A 23,403-nucleotide genomic window follows, 5' to 3' on the forward strand; every position below is an offset into this window, starting at 1 on the left:
GTGTAGGCGCTGACACCTAAACACCGTCAGCCATCGCTGATCCACCCCACTCCGTGAAGCTGCCCAGCGTTTCCCTTGAACACGCCCTGCCGCCACCACTGAGCCTCAGAGAGAGTTTCTAAGCGTGGGCCCCTAACCCAGATGTCAAGACAGGGTCATCGGATGTGTGGTCTTCCACGAAGATATTCATTCATTCATTCATTCATTCATTCATTCATTCATTCATATTCTCTCTCTCTCTGTTTGAACACAAGGCAGAGGCCATGTGAGCGAAGTCAGATGGCTGCCTACAACCTAAGAGGCTTCACCGGGAACTCCGCCTCTTCAGCGCCTCGGAGATCCTAGCCTCTGGAGCAGCGAGGAGCAAACACCTGCTGTAGGCCATCCAGTCCGTGGTAGGTTGTCCCAAGCTGGCTCGGCCCTGGAGAGCTGAGAACTGGTGCTTACCTGTGCGCATAAGAGCCTGTTCACAGCAGCCACAAAGCAGAAACAGCCCAAACGCCCACCAACGGCAAGAGAATAAACAGATTGTTGTGTATATATACAATGGATCATTATTCAGTCATAAAAAGGAATGAAGTACATGATACATGGATATATCTAGAACACATTAGATAAATGACAGACAGGCACAAAAGGTGACATTGTATTATTCCACTTATATGCAATGTCCAGAAGAGAGAAATCCAGAGTCAGAATACAGATTCCTCTGCCAAGGGCTGAAGGGAGAAACTGCTCAATGAACAAAGGGTTTTCCTTTCAAGTGATGGAAACGGTTTAGGACTAGAGGTAATAGTTGCTCAACATGGTAACTGTATATATGGCATTGTATTGGTTTCTTTAAAATGGTTAATTTTGTTAAATTCCACTTTAAACGAGTTCAGGAGTGATGTTCCTTGTGTGCATCAGGGCGAGGGCGGGATGAACTCTAAGAAGCAGGTGGATCTCAGCAGCATCAGGGTGGTGGCTGTGGCCACCTCATAGCTGCCCTGGTCCCTTGCCCACCCTGCTGAGAGAACTGCCCTGGTAGGTGTGTGAACAAGAACTGCCTCCTTGGGCCCTGCCTCTAGGGATCCTGATGGGAGATGGTTCTGTAAAACCAACCCAGGTGGTGAGTGGTACCCTTTCCGGTAGACCCTGTGGGGAGGGGCTGGTCCCTCCTTTGTTCTCAAGACCTGGGGCGGACCTCTTCCCTGTGTCAAGTGTGCTTGATGGGGCTGGCCCTCCCAGCCTGAAGTACAAGAAGGGCCCACAGTGGAAGGGTCAGTGTCAGGCTGGAGGACAGGAGAGGCCTCCTTCTGAGGCTCAGGGTGGGCTGGGCCAGGCTGCTCATCCCCATCAGGGTTTCAGGGGGAAGGTGGAACCCCACCTCCCTCTGGGGCTATTGGAGGCAGGTCCCATGCAGCAGGCTGGGGCACCCCTGGCCTCGAAAGAGGGTCCAAGAGAAGTCCCTGGAGACACATCTGAAGCAGGAAGAGTGGGGAGTGAGCACAAAGCACCGGAGGCCAGCACAGAACTGACCTGGGATGGCTGGGACCCCTCCCAGCTCTTCCACCCCCAGATGCTGGGAATGCAAGCCTCCAAGCCTGGCTTCTGGCATGATACTGCCCTCACTGCCTCACCCTGTCACCCTCTTTGGTTTTGACCCCTTACACGGGCTAGTTAAAATTTTGGAAGATTTCAAGGGCTTTGGTGCTTAAGGGATAGTAGGGCCTGAGAACGGACCCCGGGAGTTCAGGGGCAGGCCCTAAAGGACACAGGGTGACACAAATCTTCTCCCTTGTCCTGGCTCTTCCCATGGCAGAGTTGTGTTCTGCTGTGACACTGTTCCCTGGCCACGGGTGCCTGGTGGAAGGCTGCATTCTGAACAGAAAGTGAAGCCTGGGAGGGAGAGTCCTCTTGGCCCCAGCATCTGTCCCTAGTGAGGGCACCAGGTGGTGGCCATGGGAGGCCCTGGGAGCCCCCTCAGCACTGCTGGGCCCCTGTCCCCCCAGACCTCAGGCCAGACTTGCCCTGAGCCTCTGCCCGCCTCCCAGCTGGGCTCGTACCATGATGCAGGCGTGGGCCTTGTGGTAGTAGGAGGCCTGCACACTCTGGAACCGCTCCTGGCCTGCTGTGTCCCAAAAGTCTGCAACGTGAACACAGTTGGAGGGCAGAGACGCCATGTACCTCCACGCGGGTCTCTGTGCAGAGGCACAGGGACCCCACAGTGTGCAGGTGTGTGTTGTCAGGACCCAAGCAGCCTGTGTGTGCCCCACAAGGCCTGTGTACCACTGCGTGCATGTGGGCAGGTAAGAGGAGACCTGGGCCAGGGGGATGGAGAATGCAGCAGGAAGCCCAAGAAGGAGAAGGCAGGTGCCCCCCTGCCCCACCCCACAAGACGCAGGGCTCTCCAAGGCCAAAACCAGGCTGAGGTCCCTGCGGGGTGACCTCAGATGGTGGCCACGGCCGGGTGGGATTCGAGGCCTGGCCATGGCAGGGCTGTCGTTTTTGCCGACAGTCGGAACCCTTTGGGGAAGAAGATACTGAGACCACGCTGCTCTTTCTGCACATGGACTAGCTCGGAACCCCAAGCTGGAGCACAGGAACGAGCCCCGTGCTGCCTCAGCATCCTCCCTCCCACCCTCATCCCCCGCCTGAGCATCAGAGGAACCAGCCTTGTCGCTCACCCACAAGCACCGTCCTGCCGTCCACCGTGGCCGTGTGCTTGTAGAGGGTCAGGGCATAGGTGGACAGCTGCTGGGGCCGACTGCCGCCAGGTTAAGGAGTGAGGACGCACAAGGGAAGGAAGGAGGGGCAGAACTGGCCTTCTCTCCTTTTCTTTCGGCATTATTTAGATGTTACACTGAAAGGATGTTGGGTCAGGGGATCAGTCTCAAGCGTCTCTGGCACCAGCTCTCTGGGAGGTCGGGGTGGGCAAAGCTGGCACTGTGCCCAGCCGCCTAGGTCCGGGGGACCCTGGAGCAGAATTCCACTGACCGGCTGTTGTAAACACCATCACGAGCTTGGATATTGCAACTTGGGCGAGACAGGTGCTCCGGGAAGAAAGCCTGCACAGGCAAGCGGTGGACCAGCTGAGACCCATCATTTGCCTGGGTGTGAGCCCCAAGAGAACACTGGGGACAACACTGTGCAATGCTGCCAGACACTGGGTGGGGGACCCTGTGAAGCTGGGACATGTAGGTGGGCGGAGGGGAGACCTGATGAGAGGTATGGTAGGACACACTCCAACTGCCTGGGACTCACCATGCCTGATTCTAACAGCACACAGCTGGCTGCTGTGACTGTGAGCACCACCATGCAGGGCTGAGGTCCGTGCTGGACACCCCTGCTCTGTCCCTGGGACACTGAGGCTGGGGGCTGTGCCCTTGGCCTGAAAGCTGATCCCCAGCATTGTGTGGATCTTCCTGGGCCAGGTTCAGGTGTCACCTGAGCACTGTGACCTTAACCAGCACCAAGCTCGCTGTCACCGTGTGCTCAATCGCCGCCCTGCGGGTGACACCCGCTGAAACAGCAGTCTTTCCCTTACCGACTCTCTCTCAGGTAGAGGGGATGCTCATGAAAGCGGGACTTGAATGTTTCGTGTAATTACTGCATCCCAGGGCCTAGGCCCAAAACGTGTGGACTGTAACCACCATCCAAACAACACAGAAAAACCGGCACCCACGCCTCCATCCCCTCGAGCAAAGGCTGAGTGACGGGCCTAGATTTCCTCGCTTCTGAGACTGTGACGAGGCCCCAGCCACAGCCCCAGGCCGGTGGGTGTCCAACAAGGCCAAGCGAGGAGCAGACTCCTCCCCCCGTAGCGTCAGCGGAGACCACAGCAGCCGGGGGTGGTGGGCGTGTGTGGCGCGGCCTCTCCGTGAAATAACATGATGTTCAGCATGTCCAAGTCCCAGCAGAAAATTATTCCTCACACCAAGAACCAGGAAACCCTCCAACAGGATGCAACGTCCCAGCTGGTGTAGCTCAGTGGACTGAGTGCCGGCCTGTGAACCAATAGGTCGCTGGTTCCATTCTCAGACAGGGCACAGGCCTGGGTTGCAGGCCAGGTCCCCAGCTAGGGGCGTGCAAGAGGCAACTGATCAACGTTTCTCTTGTACATCAGTGTTTCTCTCCTCTTTCTCCCTCCCTTCCCTTCTCTCTAAAAAAAAAAAGGTAAAATGACAACCCGCAGGCACCACCACTGTGAGGGTCCAGATGTTTGTCATCTGACAAGGCTGCTGAAGCAGCTTCATAAAAACGCACCACGGGGCAAGGGCGGGTGTGCTGGAGGGAGATGGAAATACACAACGCTTCTTCAATGGACTGTTTTTCTGCACAGAAGTAGGAGACGTAAGTAAGGACCCAATGACAGGAAGAATTAACGTTGTTAAAGTGTCCGTATTGCCCAGAGTAATCCACAGATTCAATGCAATTCCAATGAAAATACCAATGGCACTTTTCACAGAACGAAACCAAATAATCCTACAATTTATATGGAACCACAAAACACCCCAAACAGCCACAGCAATCTTGAGAAAGAACGAAGTTGGAGGTATCACACCACCTAATATCAAACTGTACCACAAGGCCATTGTAACCAAAACAGCCTTGTACTGGCATAAAAACAGACACACAGACCAAATGGAGTAGAACAGAGAGCACAAATAAACCCAAGTCCACATGGCCAATTAACCTACAACAAAGGAGGCAAGAACATACAATGGGGTAAAGACAGTTTCTTCAATGAGTGGCGTTGGGAGAGCGGGACAGATACACACACACAAAAACGAAAGTAGGCCACTTTCTTACTCCATATACAAAAACAAACTAAAAATGGGTTAAAAACTTACATGTAAAACCTAAAGCCACAAAGCTCCTGCAAGAAAACAGAGGCAGCAAGCTCTCTGACATTGTTTTTCCTAATTTTTTGTTTTGGATGTCTCCTTGGGCAAGGGCAACAAAAGAAAAAAATAAACAAATGGGACCACCTCAGACTAAACCACAGCTGCACTGGGTGCTGGGGGTGTGAGTTCACGAAGACGGCCTGAAACCAGCAAAGCCTTAAGCAGGGGTGTCCAACCCACAGCCTTCACGTGGCCCAGGATAGCTATGAATGCGGCCCAACACAAAATCGTAAATTTACTTGAAACATTATGAGATTTTTGTGTGTGTGATTACATGTCACAATGTATTTAATGTGTGGCCCAAGACAGCGCTTCTTCTTCCAGTGTTGCCCAGAGATGCCCAAAGGTTGGACACCTCTGCCTTAGAGAATTATTCACAGCTACTTGAGTCCAAGGACATGTTAGTGAAAGATGAAGGCAGAATCCTATGTGGTTCTGAAGCCCCTGGGAGGTCAGACCACATGAGACACCTGACAGTGGCAAGTCTACCTTCATCCTTTGATGGCAGAAATGGACATGGGCCGCCGCTGGGTGAGCAACAGCACAGCAGAGCCTCCAGTCGAGTCTCCACCTGGGGGTTCCCTCACTGTGCACGTGGGCACCAGCATCAGTTAGGAGAACAAACCAACCTTCACTCTGAGCGTGGTCAGTCTTTCTTTTTACTGACTTTCCTCGGTCTCGGGCCCCTCTAGGAGAAGGCATTTTGACCACCTGAACTCAGTCTGTCACTGGTTGTGCTGGTCACACCGGTCACACATTTCCTAGGCTTTCCCACAGCCTCCACCATTGGTCTCTCAGTTCACAAGCAAGTACAGGTCTTGGTTCCCTGCCCCAGACAGCTGCACCAGGGCCCACTCTGGTGCCATCCAGGTCCCCTGCTCTCCCATCACTTTCTCAGGGCACACCTGGGCTTCTGCTGGGACTACACTCACCACTCCCACAAAAGCTGGGCTCCTCTGCCCCTGGAGGGCTTTCCCAATGGCCCAGACCCACTGTGGGCCTGGTCCTCCTTTCCCAGTCTCCCAGCATATTTGGACTTGCCACAGTGCTGTCCTCCAGAAAGATGATCTTCACGCTGCCCTCTGCCTCGTATTTCTCCTGGTTCAGTACCCAGGGTTTGGTTGTGTCCCCCACCATCTGCTCTTGGGTCAGCTCCAGGGAATCAGCTTTTGTCTGTATGGACAGGGTGTAGAAGAGCGGATGAGAGGGGCCCAAGGACACACATCCTTCTCTAGTCAGTGCCACCAAGCTGCCACCTGCTTGGTGGAAATTATGGGTGGAAATCTTGTCCCCAGCAAGACCCTCTGGGCTGTTTTCTTCTTCCAGCCACGCTCAGTGCCACCGTGCCCACCGACCCTGGAAGAGGCCGTACAAGCCTCGCAATGCAAGGCTTCTCACTTGCAAAACGGGGACACACAACAGTGGCCATGTCGTATGACCGGTGTGAGACACTGTCTAGCAAGGACACAGATCTCTGGAAGCCTGAACTGTCCCCGCTGAATGACAAAGACAGACCTTCCTTCCCTGGCCAAAGGGCCTACCTGATCCTCAGGATCCTGCCTCCTGCCCCGCACCCCGACAAGGGCGTTCTCACACCCATTTCTGCAGTTTCTCAACCTCTTACTAGTTTCAAGTGCCGTCCTTGCTTAAGCCAAAGTGGTCCTCCACCACGATCGCTTCTCGGACTCGGATGCACAACCAGAGCTGCGCTGGGCCTGCACCGGAGGCGCACCTCACACGTGAAACACAGACCCTGGAGTCCCGCACGCCCCGCCCCTCCCCTCCCCTGCGCGCGGACACCAGGGCCACAGCCGTCGCCTCCCGCCACGGTCCCTCTGCAAACGTTGCCGCGCCCGGGCCGCCTGAGACGCGGAGCTGGCTGCGCCGGCACCACTCGTGCGGTCTGGGACCTGAGACTCGGCGGCAGCCGCGTCTCTGTGGCTGCGCCAGCAACCGGGGCGCGCACCGGCCGCGTCTCCGAGACGGCGCTCTGCGGGACTCTCGCCTGTAGGTAGGCAGCGGCTCCGCCTGGCTAACCCGGGGAGCTCCTGACCTCACCTCCCGCAGCACCCTCCCCCCAACCCCCCGCAGCCAAACTCGGCGCGAGGATCGAACACCCGCGGTGGTTGCGTGCTGCTCTCCGACCCACTGGCAACTCTCACTCAACAGACCCTTGGCGGCGGCGACCAAGCCTGCGGACCGCCGCCCAGTCCGCCGCGCACGCCCTCCGTCCTGCCCCCGCAGCGGCTGCGTCCTCTCGGGCGGCGCCGCGCACGGCGGAGGCCGCGGGCCGCCCGGGGCCCGCAGGGACACGCCCCAGTCGGCGGGCCTGGACGGGGGCTCCCGCAGCGCCGCCGCACTCCGCGCCGGCCGCGTCGGCGCAGCTGCTGCGCAGCCCTGGAAGGACCCGGACTCGGGCTGCCCTGACGAAGGCCTGAAGGGCGCCGCGAGGCGCGGCTGTCCTGCGTGGTGCGGGCGGGGGGACCACAGGGAGGATGCCAGGCCTCGCGGGGTGGCGGGACCGGGGCCTCGGAGGTGGGGGTCGGGGCCCGAGGGCAGAGGGAACGAGGCTGATGATATCTAGAGTTTGCAATTCTCCGATGAGGCGAATTCCAGCTAATCTCTCCACCTGTCGACGTTGGTCGTTACCAAGAATCAAGACGGCCACGACGGAGTCAGAATCAGCCGGGGGCCTAGCGCTCCCTCTGGCCCAGGTGCGCGGAGCAGGTGGGTGCCCGGCCAGCCGTCCTCCCAGGGCCGAGGCTCCAGCCGAGAGCAGGGGCAAATCAGATCATCCACTAATAAGGTTCCACAGTATTTAAAGGAGAAACAGTATTTAAAGAGATAATGAGATTTCCACCCAAAAGACATGCAAACTCTAGGATCCCAAGCAGAAAAAGGACAGCACATTTACACAAACCATAATAAATTTGTTCAACTCCAAAACAAATGAAAAGGTGTTAAAAACAGCAAAAGATAAAGACAATGATTAAACGAGCCAAACAAACACGGGTACCTGGCCGGTGTGAACAGCGGAAGACGGACACCAGGGGGCGCCGTCTCTGAGGCGCTGAGATGCTGAGAACTCGGGACTCCGCGTGGGGCGGTGCACGGAGTCTTGGGTGCGGAGGTTCTGTTGGGACAGGCGCCCGTTGCTCTGGGTGCAGCCGGTCCGTGTGGCTGGGACAGGTCGGACCAAGGCAGGCGAGAGCTGGGGTCAGGTTCCGCGGTGAGAGCTAAGTTGGGGTGACTGCCAGGGTTGGTTCAGGGCTGGGTTTAAGATTGGGGCTGTGAGTGAGCACTTACATGAAAACACGATGTGTGGGACTAGGCTTAGGTTCAACGTTAGCGGTTGGATGTACAGGTTCCGATTTCGAGGTCAGAATCTGGTATTTGTGGTTAGGGTCATGGAACAGGTGAATGTGAAGGCTGTGGGTTAGGTTTAGGGTTACGTCTTAATTTAGGGCTACAGAGTCTGGCTAGGGGTGAGGGTAGGGTGAGAGGTAGGGGCTGGAGTTAGGGTATGGGTTCAGGGGTTAGGGTAAGGATCAGGGCAAGAGTCAAGATCGAGTTCAAGGGTCAGAGTCTGGGTTATGGTCAGAACCAGGGGTTTAGAGTGAGAACCAGGTATTAAGGGTTAGGGGTTAGAGTTAGGTATTTTAGGACTGTGTGAGGAAGGGTGAGGAGAAGTGAAGACAGATGCGTAAGGAGGGGGAGAAGCCTTCCACAGCAGCCACGGAGGGGCCGATGTGGATGGTGGCTTCCGAGCGACGCCCCCGAACCCGGTGACCACATGCTGAGATGTGCCTCTGCGAGGCCCAGAGACACATGCTGGTGCCACCACGTTTGGCATCAGTGGACATGGTTGCTCCCAGAACTTTAGTCCCAGTAATGTCTCATGTACAGAAGACCCACAGCATCAGCACAAAGTGCCCTTGCTCTGTCACTCGGTTCCCACTGTCTCGAGGTGCCACACAGATCTCAAACATGAGTGCTTGGGATGGTACACCCTGGTTGGGCACTTCCACAGAGGCCCATGTAGGCCCCAGTGAGGATGGCAGGGTGGCCTCAGTGTCACCACCCAGCCCTGGGCTTACCTCACCTTCCACACCTGGCCCCGGGGTATGAAATACCGTGTTTTACTCTGAGCCAGCTTTCGTGGAACAGCCCCGGAGACTGAGCCCCATCCTCACACCTTGATGGATTTAAAGGGCTCAAACAGGTCTGGCCTGGGCCTGACTACCATCTCCTCCTGTGCAGACCAGGCCCTGCCTTCTTGCAGGGACAGCTGGTCTGAGGCTGTGACTGGCCAGGGCTACCCACACGGAGGATCCCTTGCATTCGCAATGTGCAACCACCTAGTTCCAGAACCTTCTTTCCACCCTGCGAGGAATCCCTACCACTCAGCTGTCACTGCCCTTTCCCTCCCCCCGAGGCCCTGGCAACAGCCAATGCACTTTGCATCTGTGTGGATCTGACCCTTCTGGTCATTTTATGTAAGTGGAATCGCACACTGTGTGTCCCTCTGTGACTGCCTTCTCTCGCTCAGCGTCCTGTCGTCAGGGTCCACCCTCCTTGTAGCCCGTGTCCGAGCTGCGCTCCTTGTTATGGCGGAGGGATGTTCAGTGTGGGGCTGGACCCCCTCTTGCTTGTCCGTCATCCATCAACGGACACTCGAGTTGAGCTCACCTTCGGGTTTGAAGTTACCATGCAGCTGTGAACATGGGTGCCCGGATTTCTGTTCAAGTGCCTGCTCTCGGTTTTGTGGGGTGTGCACCCGGAAGTGGAAGTGCATGGTAACTTCAGAGTTAATTTCTGATGAGCCACCATGTTTTCTGCAGCAGCTGCACCGCTTTACATTTATGACTTCCTTGTTACGACTGAATAGTAGGATGTTCTAGGGAGAGGCTGCCTGCTGTTTATCCGTGCCTCTGAGGGCGGGCATTTGGGTGGCACCCAGCTTTCTGCTATGTGAATAATGCATTACGAACATCCATGAACAAACTTTGTGTGGGAAACCTGTGTTAAATTCTGGGAAGTAGATAACTAGGAATGGAATTGAGTTAAAAGGTAACTAATTTTAACTTTTTGAAGACACATTAAACTGTTTACATTCCTACAGCATAAGAGGGTTTTAATCTCTGCATATACTAGTCAAAACTTATCTTCAGTTTCTCAATTACATTCATACTATTGTATGTGGAAACGGATATCTCACTGTGGCTTTAATTTTCATTTTAATGGTGATTATTTCCTTGGCTGGTATGGCTCAGTGGATTGAGTGCTGGCCTGCAAACTAAAGGTTGGCAGGTTCGATTCCCAGTCAGGGCACATGCCTGGGTTGTGGGCCAGGTCCCCAGTGGGGGCACATGAGAGGCAACCACACACTGATGTTTCTTTCCCTCTCTATCTCCCTCTCTTCCCCGCTCTCTAAAAATAAATAAAATCTTTAAGAAAAAGCAAAAAAAGGGGGGGGAATAATAGTGGATATTTATTATTGAAATCCATGTAGTTTATGTAAGACAGTCTTCTCTTCTTCACAAGCCTGGCAGTGGAAGGACGGAAAGGTCATCGTTTCAGGTCATGGGGCTTGGGCTTCCCCCTTTGGTGAACCCACCCCAGCAGGAACAGGGTGGGTCATGTTTAGGTCTCCCTCATGCAGGAGAGGGTGTGATTGGGTCCTCACTAATTGTTCACCATCTCTGTGTATTGAACTCAGCTCTGGTTCTAAGAAAAGTGTGACTTCTGTAAGTTATTAGCACCCTCGCTTATGCAGATGTAGATGTTTACCCTGATCTCACCCTGAGTCTTGCTGGGTTCCCATCCATTGGGTCCATGGAAATTTTGTGCTCTTGGGCCATTGTGGACATTATCTATGAATGGGTGGCCAGGAATGACCAACATTGTGCATGTACATTATCCCACTAGGCTTTATTTTATAAACAAAAGTTCAAAGATGCAATAAGTAATAGTTTTGAGATGCAGTCAGTGATGTATGAAGCCCCATGGGGCCCAGGTACAAGGACAGTGCATGACAAAAGCTGCTGTGTTCTGGGCTTCATGAATGCCACATGCAGACTGGGTGCACCTGTCCCAGGAGAAACTCAGTTCTTCTTGCCAATGCAGTAAAGGATTACGGATCAGCAAGTGTATTCGTGTGCAAGCACGTTTAGTAGTGATACGTTCTCATGGGAGAGGCTGTCTTGCTGAGGTGGAGGTGAAAGGCAAGAGCTTGGGTGGCACGAGCACCAGGTCCTTTGTCCTGAGGACTCATATAGTTGGTGAAATGGAGGCAGAGAAGTTACATATTGATTGATGAGTGAGTGGTGCTGGCTTCCACGGGGGACGTGACTACCCAAATGTAGGTATGGATGGGGCTTGTTAGCCTGAATCCTTACCTGACTTAAGACCCCAGTTGGTTACCTTGTAACATAGATATGTGACAGGAGAGATAAAGTTGAGGTAGTTACCCAGCGTTACCTATGGACTCTTTCTGTAAGCACTAGGGACCCTCTCAATAAATCAGATAGTGGCCAGATGCAAGCTATTAGCCAAATTTGTTTGGCTAATGGGTCCTTTCCTTGAGTGCTGTGGACTTCCCCTCATCTTCTAGGCCTTGGGATGAATACAGTTTAAAAGCCTTTGCCAGGTGGTGGAAATACCTAGAATTTCAACGTGTTAGCATGGAGTTTCTTGTGATGCTGGAACATCTGGCAATGGAATTGGGCGTGGCTCTGGACTGCTTAGTGGGTGACATGTCTTCCTCATCCTCCCTGCCTTGGCTCACTGTCTATCCTGCCTAACACCCCAGTGCAGGCAGGTGCTTCTCCCAGTGTCAGTTCTCAGCAAGGGGTGGGTGAGCGTCTTGTGTCACAGGTCACCCTCAGTACCACCTGCCTGTGCTGAGGAGGCTCTGAGGGTGCCCCGGCTCAGTGTGTGTGTGGGGGGGTGACCTGGAGGGAAGTGAATCCCCCACCTCAGGCCTGCTTCTCAGGGAAGCTGAGTCTATGTGGGAAAAACAGTGGGGTCTGCTCAAATTCTGAATTTGGCAACAGAACCCTACCCTGTCCTTATATTCCTTTGCCCAGCATTAAAGACTGGGAAGACATTGGCACTATGTCTGTGCCAAACGGCACTATGTCTGTGCCAAACGGCACTATGTCTGTGCCTATTCAGAAGGCTGTTCAGCAGGATTTGTCATCCCAGTGATTCTCTTGCCAGATTCTGTCTGTGCTGACTCAACTTTGAATGTCACACTGAAAAGCTGGAGTTCCCATTTCCATTATACAGACTAGGAAGCAGGCAGAGAGAAGTTGAGGATATTGCCTTGGGTCAGACAGCTGAGATTCACACCCACTATGGACTGAGGTGGAAAATCTGTGTGCTGTGCACCAGCAAATGCTGACCCTGAAGGGGCAACAAGCAGAGTGAGGAAGACCAGGTGCCCAGACTGAGCCAGGCTCACGTCCGTGCACAAGCATACATTCCTCCATGCCATTCACCTCTGAGGCTCCACAGATTGTAGGAAACCAGAAGAGTCAAGAGGAGCCAAGGGAGGAGGGGTAGGGAGCTGATTAGGAGAAAAGGCCCACTTCCCAGCGATGCAGACCCCGGCACAGCTGATGGGGTCCACGACACTGTGGATGAGATATGAGAGAAATTCACATGGATTAACAAGTCCTGTGGAGGAAAAAGGATAGCACGGCCACTCTCTCAAGGGGAGAGCACCTCAGAGCACCCGACCTTTGCCTTGACAAGCTTTCATTGCTTTTCTGGGCACATGACATGATGGTCACCATTTACTATGCAGAGGTTCACTTTAGATGGTTACCTTTTACAGAAAACAAAGGAGAGGATGCTGCTAATCACATCACAGAAGAACATTCGCAAATGAAAAGGGAAAAGTGGTTGAACTGGTTACACTCATCCTTGGAAGGTTTAGCATAGACTTTAGGAAGTTACTTTAAAGATATGTAGTAAATGTTTGCTGCCTCGATTCAGGGTGAGGGAATTTTAGCAAAAAGCAAGTCTCAAAGCGGCCTAGGTACAATGCTGGCCTGATTCCCCATGGGAGAACCTATCCGTGGGCATGGGTCCTGTCTAGGTCCACGCCACACAGAACAGTCCCCTATATCCCAGGAGTCTGGGGAATTCCCTTCCCTGATAAGTCCACCTCAAATCCCTCTCTCTGGGCAGTAACTGAAGTAGATTGACTAAATAAAGACTTATGCATTTGCAGGAGTCGAATTTCTGTGGCTGAGAGTATGAGTTCTTTATGGCTGTTCAGGAACCCTCTGCTTTCAGGGATGGGGAGAATGAAGGATGGGTATGAAGACAAAACTTGTTAGAATAAGATGTCAAAAAACCATGAAGGAGATTGGTGCTGACATTCCCATATCACTCATGGAACTGTTTGTCCATCTCATCTCTTGTTATGAAAGTGGAGGGTTTGTTTGACTAGTTACTTCTGTACTAATTACAATCTTGGGGAGAGTAAGGGGTCCTAGACTTCCTATGGCTGTTGATATGCTACTTAATGCTAATGACTCACTCAGTTCACCTGCAGAATTTCTCTCCTGAGTGCGTCCTCTGGTGTGTCATGAGATTTGACTGCTGTATAAAGCCTTGCCCACACTCCCTGCAAACATAGGGCTTCTCCCCTGAGTGTGTCCTCTGGTGTTTGATGAGACCTGACTTGCAGGTAAAGCCTCTCCTGCACTCCCTGCAAACATAGGGCTTCTCCCCCAAGTGTGTCCTCTGGCCTCTGATAAGATGTGACCCATCATTGAAGACTTGCCAACACCCTCCATACCTGATAGTTAAAAATTTTGACATTCCTACTTTCATGAATAGCTTGCTTGTGCCCTCTGGACTCTTTCTGGCCTCTGCTGAACTCTTCCTCCATCATTCTCTCACGCTCAGTAGAGCTCCTCATTGGTTCTTTGGAAGGTTGGAAAAAGGGTATTGAGATTCTCCTCTGACTGATCCTTTGGACCTTTCTTTGACCTCCTGACCTTCAGCTTTATCATTCCAGGTGTGCGTACTAGCATGTTGCTGCTGCTGATTCTGATCCTCTGGACAGGGTTCCTCTGCTTGGAGGTGTTTTCCTGCAGATGTTCCCAGGAGAATCTGAGAGGGATGATTGAGTTTCATGTGTTGGCTGAGGAATTTCTGACTGGAGAAGGCCAGAGAGCAGGAGGGACATGGGTGCACCTCTGGCTTTGGTTCCACTGAAAGAGAAAGGTTTGGTCAGGGCAGATGTCGATGAGAATGCCTGGGCCGTATGATACGTCTCCTGGTAAGACCTGCCCTGTGAATCCTTACTGTGATGACAACGCAAGCTCTGTCTCCCAGTGTCCACTTGCCGTCTATTTTCCTGTTTATTTTTACGCAGTGCATCTTCCTCAGAAATCCAGAAAGCCCACATCAAGGGTCTTTACTAATATTGCCCAGACTGGGGACTTTTGAGGATCACAAGAGGCCATTTCACTCCCTGTGTGGATGGAGCTGCAGTGACCTTTCCCCTCTACAGGTATCTTCTAAGTCACGTTACAGAGGAAAACTGCAGGTCCCAACTAGGAATTGCTTCTCTTTCAGTTTTTCAAATCAACGAAATAAAATGTCTTTACTGCCCTTGTTCATGTGCCTCAGTGGATTGAGTGCCTGTCTGCAAAGCAAGGAGTCGCAGGTTTGATTCCCAGTCAGGGCACCTGCCTGGGCTGTGGGTCAGGTCCCCAGTAGGGGGCGTGTGAGAGGCACCCACTCATTGATGTTTCCCTCTTCTTGCTCTTCCCCTCTAAATATAAATACATAAAATCTTTTTAAAAAGTCATTTCTCAAGCCTCACACCAAACCTTTATGCTTCATTTCACTCAGTGTTAGCCCATTTCAAATACACTAAGAAGTCCTGTTTCAAAATATTTCTCCAGTCACACCACAATTCCTACACCCCTGACTCCTGTTCCTCTCTGGCCAGTCCCCCACGCTCTCTCACGTGGAGATGAAGTAATCTCTGAGGGGATTCCCCACTGGAGTTTATTTTCTAAAAATGAACAAAGCTTAATCAGAACAGAGAACACACCACTCTACAGCTGACGACTGCACACTTTCACTCAGGAAAGTCCCCAGTGTCTTAACTTGGGTCATCGGCACTGCAGTTCCGGGTTGCTAAGCATCTCTCTGATCTCCGTTCTTACCCTGTGTGCTGAGCTGAGACCTGAGTGACCCTCAGCCAATTCAACTCTGCACCTCTTTTCTTCCCTGCACTAGCTGCTCCCTCTGCCTGGGATCCTTCACCTGCAGTATTGTCGTAAGTGTTATCTCCTGAGAGCCCTTCCTGGACTACCTGCCACACTGCCCCTCCCCTCACACTGATCCCTAGGCACTTGTCCTGGATTAGTTTTCCCCAAAGCACTAACCGCTGTGGAGTGTCATGCACATGCAAGCACGCGTGTCTGGGTTTCCTCCTTCACCCGTCAGCTCCTCAAGAGCAGTGATTGTGATCCTCACATTAACCTGTATTTCCAGGTCCCAGGATGCCGTGCGCCATAGAGTAGGACCTCTCATAATTCACTGAAATGGTGAATGAATGCGCCCTGCCTGAATGATGTGGCTTGGTGGGTTTGGTGTTGTCCAAAAACTGAAGGGTTATAAGTTCGATACCCAGTCACAGCACATGCCAGGGTTGTGCGCCAGTTGAGGGTGTGCCATAGGCAACTGATTAATGTTTGTCTTGAATATTAATTTTTCTTTCTCCCTCCTTCCCACTCTGTAAAAATAAATAAAATTTTGTTTAAAAAGATTTGATTTATGTATTTATTTATTTTCAGAAAAGGGGGAAGGGAGGGAGGGAGGGAGAGGCAGAGAAACATCAATGTGTGGTTGCCTCTCACATGTCCCGTACTGGGGGTCTGTCTTGAAACCCAGGCATATGCCCCAACTAGGAATCAAACTGGCAACCCTGTGGTTCACAGGCCGGCACTCAATCCTCTAAGCCATACCAGCCAGGGCAAAACCTTTAAAATTTAATGAATGCCTATAAACAAAAACACTTTATTTAGAAGTATGGAGGAAAATTAAAAAGAAATAACTATAAAAGTGGCAGAAAAACTGCATTGGTTAGAGAACTGGTTGGTGCTTGAAAACTTTTCTTTTTTGCCTCTCAGTCTTTCAGCCCTATATACAGTTGTGTATTTTGTGTATGAAATATTTCTAAAATAAAAATTATAAAAATTTTGCCTAGGAGTCAAAGGCATATGAATGAATTGTGAATTTCTGAAGCATGTGATTTGAATCTTTACTGACTTTAGAGTGGATTTTACTCTACTTAAGAGTTGGATCATGAATATTTCTATGGGGAATTCTTTCTTTTCTTTCTGTTTTGAAGAACAGTGGTACCCACCTCTTCCAGCCATGAGCTCTCTCTTCCACTGGCTGCCCCACTTGCTGCCCAGCTCCTGGCCATACTCGTCCGCGTACCAGACCAGCAGCTCACAGCCCAGTCTGACAACCCGGCAGGTTCGGTAGAAAATCTGCCCATGGTATTGAAAGGCCACCAGGTTCTGCTCTTCATGATCCTGGGCGCAGTTCACATACCTGGGATTGAGGCAGATGAAGGGAAAGAAAACCACAGTGATGAGTTCCCACTACCTGTTACATACATGTCCAGCTCCTTCCTCACTGATTCTTAAAGCCCTCAGGCTCTGGTGTTGCCCACTGCCCCTAAAGCTCCCAGGGAACCTTCTGTTCAGGGTCTGAGTGTCTGTCAGTGTGTCAGGTGAATTCCTACCTCCAAGTCCTGCTTGCAGTGTTCATCCTGCCTATTACTATTTTCTCAAACCCAGTTCNGAGGGCAGAGACGCCATGTACCTCCACGCGGGTCTCTGTGCAGAGGCACAGGGACCCCACAGTGTGCAGGTGTGTGTTGTCAGGACCCAAGCAGCCTGTGTGTGCCCCACAAGGCCTGTGTACCACTGCGTGCATGTGGGCAGGTAAGAGGAGACCTGGGCCAGGGGGACGGAGAATGCAGCAGGAAGCCCAAGAAGGAGAAGGCAGGTGCCCCCCTGCCCCACCCCACAAGACGCAGGGCTCTCCAAGGCCAAAACCAGGCTGAGGTCCCTGCGGGGTGACCTCAGATGGTGGCCACGGCCGGGCGGGATTCGAGGCCTGGCCATGGCAGGGCTGTCGTTTTTGCCGACAGTCGGAACCCTTTGGGGAAGAAGATACTGAGACCACGCTGCTCTTTCTGCACATGGACTAGCTCGGAACCCCAAGCTGGAGCACAGGAACGAGCCCCGTGCTGCCTCAGCATCCTCCCTCCCACCCTCATCCCCCGCCTGAGCATCAGGGGAACCAGCCTTGTCGCTCACCCACAAGCACCGTCCTGCCGTCCACCGTGGCCGTGTGCTTGTAGAGGGTCAGGGCATAGGTGGACAGCTGCTGGGGCCGACTGCCGCCAGGTTAAGGAGTGAGGACGCACAAGGGAAGGAAGGAGGGGCAGAACTGGCCTTCTCTCCTTCTCTTTCGGCATTATTTAGATGTTACACTGAAAGGATGTTGGGTCAGGGGATCAGTCTCAAGCGTCTCTGGCACCAGCTCTCTGGGAGGTCGGGGTGGGCAAAGCTGGCACTGTGCCCAGCCGCCTAGGTCCGGGGGACCCTGGAGCAGAATTCCACTGACTGGCTGTTGTAAACACCATCACGAGCTTGGATATTGCAACTTGGGCGAGACAGGTGCTCCGGGAAGAAAGCCTGCACAGGCAAGCAGTGGACCAGCTGAGACCCATCATTTGCCTGGGTGTGAGCCCCAAGAGAACACTGGGGACAACACTATGCAACACTGCCAGACACTGGGTGGGGGATCCTGTGAAGCTGGGACATGTAGGTGGGCGGAGGGGAGACCTGATGGGGGGTGGCAAGACACACTCCAACTGCCCTCCGCTCTCAGGGGCTCACCTGGGCAGCTTGGGAAACCGCCCCTGTGCCAAGTCGGTCTCCATCCCAACCCACAGTGCCTGACTACTTGTGGGAAGAGGGGGGCTGGTAGCTTGTGTTTTATGAAGCTCATTCCCACCAGAGAATTTCCAAGTACTAGGGAGCCCGAGCTTTGTGATCAGAGAGGTTAAGTGATCTGTACACAATCCCAGGTGTCTGACCAACACCATAGCCACCCTAGCACCCTCCTGATGTACAGCAAGGCCAAGGATGAGTAAGCACCGAACACACAGCACTGAGCATTTGTGGTGCCACGTGGGTTGGGGGGAAGCCAGCGGGACGAAGCCAGTGCATTCTGCCCACCCCCATCTCCGGACCCTGGGGTACAGGGTCGACCTTGGGTGGGTGGGTGGGTGGGCGGGCCGGAAGGTGGGGAAGGTGCAGGACTGGAGCGCGTTGGTCCTCGAAGGATACAATCCATCCATGAGAAACCTCTCCATGAGTCTGTAAGAAGACCGTGCAGGATGGTCAGATGCAGCCCCTAGGTCCCCCAGCTGACGTCCCCTGTGCCCCCAATTCGCTCCACAGCCACACAGGACACCCCCTTCCTGACTGCCCTGGAGATCCCCTGCAGCCTGTCACCAGCACTGACCGAAGAAAGAAAGGTCCGTTCTCTGAGCACTGCTGTGAGTCTGCACTGGAGACCATGGGAGCCATGGAGAACTCCACAGATCTAAAGCAGTTTGTGTAACCAGCTGACCCTGATCCCACCCGAGTGAGCAAGTCAGTGCCATCAGGCCCTTCCCCACCCCAAGCCCGGGGCCCACCATGACCGATTCTCAAAACACACAGCTCACAGCTCACTGCTGCAAGCGTGAGCACCACCGGGTAGGGCTGAGGTCCATGCTGGCCACCTCTGCACACTGTGGGCACCACGGCCACTCCTGCTCTGCACGTGAAACACTGAGGCTGGGGGCTGTGCCCTTGGCCTGAAAGCTGATCCCCAGCATTGTGTGGATCTTCCTGGGCCAGGTTCAGGTGTCACCTGAGCACTGTGACCTTAACCAGCACCAAGCTCGCTGTCACCGTGTGCTCAATTGCCGCCCTGCGGGTGACACCCGCTGAAACAGCAGTCTTTCCCTTACCGACTCTCTCTCAGGTAGAGGGGATGCTCATGAAAGCGGGACTTGAATGTTTCGTGTAATTACTGCATCCCAGGGCCTAGGCCCAAAACGTGTGGACTGTAACCACCATCCAAACAACACAGAAAAACCGGCACCCACGCCTCCATCCCCTCGAGCAAAGGCTGAGTGACGGGCCTAGATTTCCTCGCTTCTGAGACTGTGACGAGGCCCCAGCCACAGCCCCAGGCCGGTGGGTGTCCAACAAGGCCAAGCGAGGAGCAGACTCCTCCCCCCGTAGCGTCAGCGGAGACCACAGCAGCCGGGGGTGGTGGGCGTGTGTGGCGCGGCCTCTCCGTGAAATAACATGATGTTCAGCATGTCCAAGTCCCAGCAGAAAATTATTCCTCACACCAAGAACCAGGAAACCCTCCAACAGGATGCAACGTCCCAGCTGGTGTAGCTCAGTGGACTGAGTGCCGGCCTGTGAACCAATAGGTCGCTGGTTCCATTCTCAGACAGGGCACAGGCCTGGGTTGCAGGCCAGGTCCCCAGCTAGGGGCGTGCAAGAGGCAACTGATCAACGTTTCTCTTGTACATCAGTGTTTCTCTCCTCTTTCTCCCTCCCTTCCCTTCTCTCTTAAAAAAAAAAAGGTAAAATGACAACCCGCAGGCACCACCACTGTGAGGGTCCAGATGTTTGTCATCTGACAAGGCTGCTGAAGCAGCTTCATAAAAACGCACCACGGGGCAAGGGCGGGTGTGCTGGAGGGAGATGGAAATACACAACGCTTCTTCAATGGACTGTTTTTCTGCACAGAAGTAGGAGACGTAAATAAGGACCCAATGACAGGAAGAATTAACGTTGTTAAAGTGTCCGTATTGCCCAGAGTAATCCACAGATTCAATGCAATTCCAATGAAAATACCAATGGCACTTTTCACAGAACGAAACCAAATAATCCTACAATTTATATGGAACCACAAAACACCCCAAACAGCCACAGCAATCTTGAGAAAGAAGGAAGTTGGAGGTATCACACCACCTAATATCAAACTGTACCACAAGGCCATTGTAACCAAAACAGCCTGGTACTGGCATAAAAACAGACACACAGACCAAATGGAGTAGAACAGAGAGCACAAATAAACCCAAGTCCACATGGCCAATTAACCTACAACAAAGGAGGCAAGAACATACAATGGGGTAAAGACAGTTTCTTCAACGAATGGTGTTGGGAGAGCTGGACAGATACACACACACAAAAATGAAAGCAGGCCACTTTCTTACTCCATATACAAAAACTAAAAATGGATTAAAAACTTACATGTAAAACCTAAAACCACAAAGCTCCTACAAGAAAACATAGGCAGCAAACTCTCTGACATTGTTCTTCCTAATTTTTTGTTTTGGATGTCTCCTTGGGCAAGGGCAACAAAAGAAAAAAATAAACAAATGGGACCACCTCAGACTAAACCACAGCTGCACTGGGTGCTGGGGGTGAGTTCACGAAGACGGCCTGAAACCAGCAAAGCCTTAAGCAGGGGTGTCCAACCCACAGCCCTCATGTGGCCCAGGATAGCTATGAATCTGCCCAACACAAAATCGTAAATTTACTTGAAACATTATGAGATTTTTGTGTGTGTGATTACATGTCACAATGTATTTAATGTGTGGCCCAAGACAGCGCTTCTTTTTCCAGTGTTGCCCAGAGACGCCCAGAGGTTGGACACCTCTGCCTTAGAGAATCATTCACAGCTACTTGAGTCCAAGGACATGTTAGTGAAAGATGAAGGCGAAATCCTATGTGGTTCTGAAGCCCCTGGAAGGTCAGACCACATGAGACACCTGACAGTGGCAAGTCTACCTTCATCCTTTGATGGCAGAAATGGACATGGGCCGCCGCTGGGTGAGCAACAGCACAGCAGAGCCTCCGGTCGAGTCTCCACCTGGGGTTTCTCTCACTGTGCACGTGGGCACCAGCATCAATTAGGAGAACAAACCAAGACTGAGTATGGTCGGTTTTCCTTTTTACTGACTTTCCTCGGTCTCAGTGAGGCCCTCTAGGAAAAGGCATTTTGACCACCTGTACTCAGTCTGTCACTGGTTGTGCTGGTCACACTGGGCACACATTCCTCTAGGCTTTCCCATGGCCTCCACCTTCCGTCTCTCAGTTCACAACCACTTACAGGTCTTGGTTCCCCGCCCCAGACAGCTGCACCAGGGCCCACTCTGGTGCCGCCCAGGTCCCTTGCTCTCCCATCACTTCTCCAGGGCATGCCTGGGCTCCCACAGGGACTACACTCAGGGCTCCCACAAAAGCTGGGCTCCTCTGCCCCAGAGGGGCAGGGGTGCTTTCCCAATGGCCCAGACGCACTGTGGGCCTGGTTCTTCTTTTGTAATCTCCCAACGTACTTGGACTTGCCCACAGCGCTGTCCCCCAGGCAGATGATTTTCACACTGTCCTCCGCATCGTATTTCTCCTGGTCCAACTCAAAGGGTTTGGCTGTGTCCCCCGCCATCTGCTCTTGGGTCAGCTCCAGGGAGGGCTCTTTTGTCTGTATGGACAGGGCAGAGAAGAGTGGATGAGAGGGGCTCAAGGTCACACTCACATCCTTCTCTAGTCAGTGCCACTGGGCTGCCACCTGCTGAAGCACAGGCGGAAATCTCATGCCCATCAAGATCCTCTCGGGCAGTCTACTCTGTTACCTCCTTCTTCCAGCCGCACTCAGTGTCACCGTGCCCACTGCCCTGGGAGACATAACGCAAGGCTTCTTTCTCACTTGTAAAACAGGGACACACAACAGTGGCCATGTTGAATGAACGGTGTGAGATACCTTCCGGCAAACACACAAAGCTCTGGAAGCCTGAACAGCAATGACAGTCTCCACACCCCTGGCCAAAGAGCCTACCCGGTCCTCCGGATCCTGCTTCCTGCCCCACACCCCAACAAGGGTGTTCTCACACCCATTTCTGCGGTTTCTCAACCTCTTACTAGTTTCAAGTGCCGTCCTTGCTTAAGCCAAAGTGATCCTCCACCATGATCGCTTCTCTGGGGCCGGACTCAGATGCACAACTGCCGACCAGAGCTGCGCTGGGCCTGCGCCGGAGGTGTACACCACTCGTGAAACACAGACCCAGGAGTGCCGCACGCCCCGCCCCATCCCTGCGCGCGGACGCCTGGGCAACAGCCAGTCTCCTCACTACACAGTCCCTCTGCAAACGTTGGAGCGCCCGGGCCTCCTCCGACGCGGAGCTGGCTGCGCCAGCACCACTCCGGTGCGGTTGGGGACCTGAGACCCGGCGGCGGCAGCATTCCTGCGGCTGCGCTCCCCACCGGGGCGCTCACCGGCCGCGTCTCCGCGACCGCGCTCTGCGGTCGCCTGTAGTCAGGCAACAGCTCCGCCTGGCTAATCCGGGGAGCCCCTGACCTCACCTCCCGCAGCCCCCAGCAGCCATACACAGCGCGAGGCTCGAACACCGGCAGTGGTTGCGTGCTGCTATCCGACCCACCGGCAACTCTCATTCAACAAACCCTTGGGGGCGGCGACCAAGTCTGCGGACCGCTGCCCAGTCCGCCGCCCTCCGTCCCGCAACAGCAGCGGCTGCGTCCTCCCGGGCGGAGCTGTGCGCCGTGGGCCGCCCAGTGCGCCCCGCACCTGCTGGGATCCGCCCCAGTCGGCCAGCGCCGAGGGGCTCACGCAGCACCGCACTCCGCTTCCGACTCGGCCGCGTCGCCACAGCTGCTACGCAACTGTGGAAGGACCCCGACGCAGGCTGCCCGGACAAAGGCCTGAAGGACCCCGGGAGGCGCGGCTGGCTAGCGCGGTGCCGGCAGGAGGACAACGGGGAGGATGTAGGGGCCCGCAGGCCTGGGGCTCCGAGAGGCGGGAAGCGGGCGGTGGGGGGTTGCGGGCCGGGGCTGAGGCAGGGCTCCCGCGCCGCAGGCCTCGTGGGGTGGCGGGACAGCGGGCCTCAGAAGTGGGGGGCGGGACCCGAGGTGAGGGCGCCGGGCCCCAGGTGGGGGGACGCTCAAGGCTGACGATTTCTAGTTTGCAGTTCTCTGATGAGGTGAATTTGAGCTAATATCTGTATCTGTCGACGTTGGTTATGACTAAGAATCGAGACGGCCAGGACCGAACCAGAACCAGCAGGGTGCCTAGTGCTCCCTGGGCCTAACCTCTGGCCCAGGTGCGCGGAGCAGGTGGGTGCCAGACCAGCAGTCCTCCCAGGGCCGAGGCTCCAGCGGAGAGTAGGGCAGAGCTGCCCTGCCGGGGTCGAGCGCCCAGTGGGGCAGGCAGGTGCGAGTCAGATCCGTGCAGGAGGCGGGGAACAGTATTTGAAGAACTAAGAATGAGATTTCCCCGCAAAAGACATGCTAACCCTATGATCCCAAGCAGAAAAAGGTCAGCATATTTACACAAGTCATAATAAGTGTTTTCAACTCCAAAACAAATGAGA

At 53.8% G+C, this 23,403-nt stretch overlaps 1 protein-coding gene and 1 long non-coding RNA gene across 3 annotated transcripts; both read right to left on the minus strand.

Moving 5' to 3' along the window:
* Nucleotides 1–840: 840 nt before the first annotated feature.
* Nucleotides 841–22,639, minus strand: LOC118988151 (rab-like protein 2B). The gene is made up of 5 exons (XM_037047566.1): nt 22,478–22,639; nt 21,358–21,500; nt 18,296–18,325; nt 17,258–17,337; nt 841–2,128 (listed from the first exon to the last, which is right to left on the minus strand). Exons 2-5 carry the CDS (start codon nt 21,462–21,464, stop codon nt 1,998–2,000), a joined length of 348 nt encoding a protein of 115 aa, XP_036903461.1. The 5' UTR covers nt 21,465–21,500; nt 22,478–22,639; the 3' UTR covers nt 841–1,997.
* On the minus strand, nt 5,920–7,147 carry LOC118988155 (uncharacterized). Of its 2 annotated transcripts, none has more exons than XR_005066724.1 (2): nt 7,039–7,147; nt 5,920–6,062 (listed from the first exon to the last, which is right to left on the minus strand). It is a non-coding gene; the product is annotated as an uncharacterized LOC118988155 (long non-coding RNA). The 2 variants fall into 2 exon arrangements; XR_005066723.1 differs by lacking the exon at nt 7,039–7,147 and adding an exon at nt 6,514–6,973.
* Nucleotides 22,640–23,403: the final 764 nt, after the last annotated feature.

Source organism: Sturnira hondurensis, unplaced genomic scaffold (assembly GCF_014824575.4).
Source record: "Sturnira hondurensis isolate 20B ecotype Veracruz unplaced genomic scaffold, ASM1482457v3 Scaffold0000780, whole genome shotgun sequence".
Taxonomy (NCBI): Eukaryota; Metazoa; Chordata; class Mammalia; order Chiroptera; family Phyllostomidae; genus Sturnira; species Sturnira hondurensis.

Coding starts and splice junctions, on each gene's coding strand:
- LOC118988151 (XM_037047566.1), bottom strand. CDS start 21,464: ATGGCGGGGGACACAGCCAAACCCTTTGAGTTGGACCAGGAGAAATAC. Junction 17,338..18,295: donor AGGTTTCTCATGGATGGATT/GTATCCTTCGAG, acceptor ACCTGGCGGCAG/TCGGCCCCAGCAGCTGTCCA. Junction 2,129..17,257: donor CGGCAGGACGGTGCTTGTGG/GTGAGCGACAAG, acceptor TTCACGTTGCAG/ACTTTTGGGACACAGCAGGC.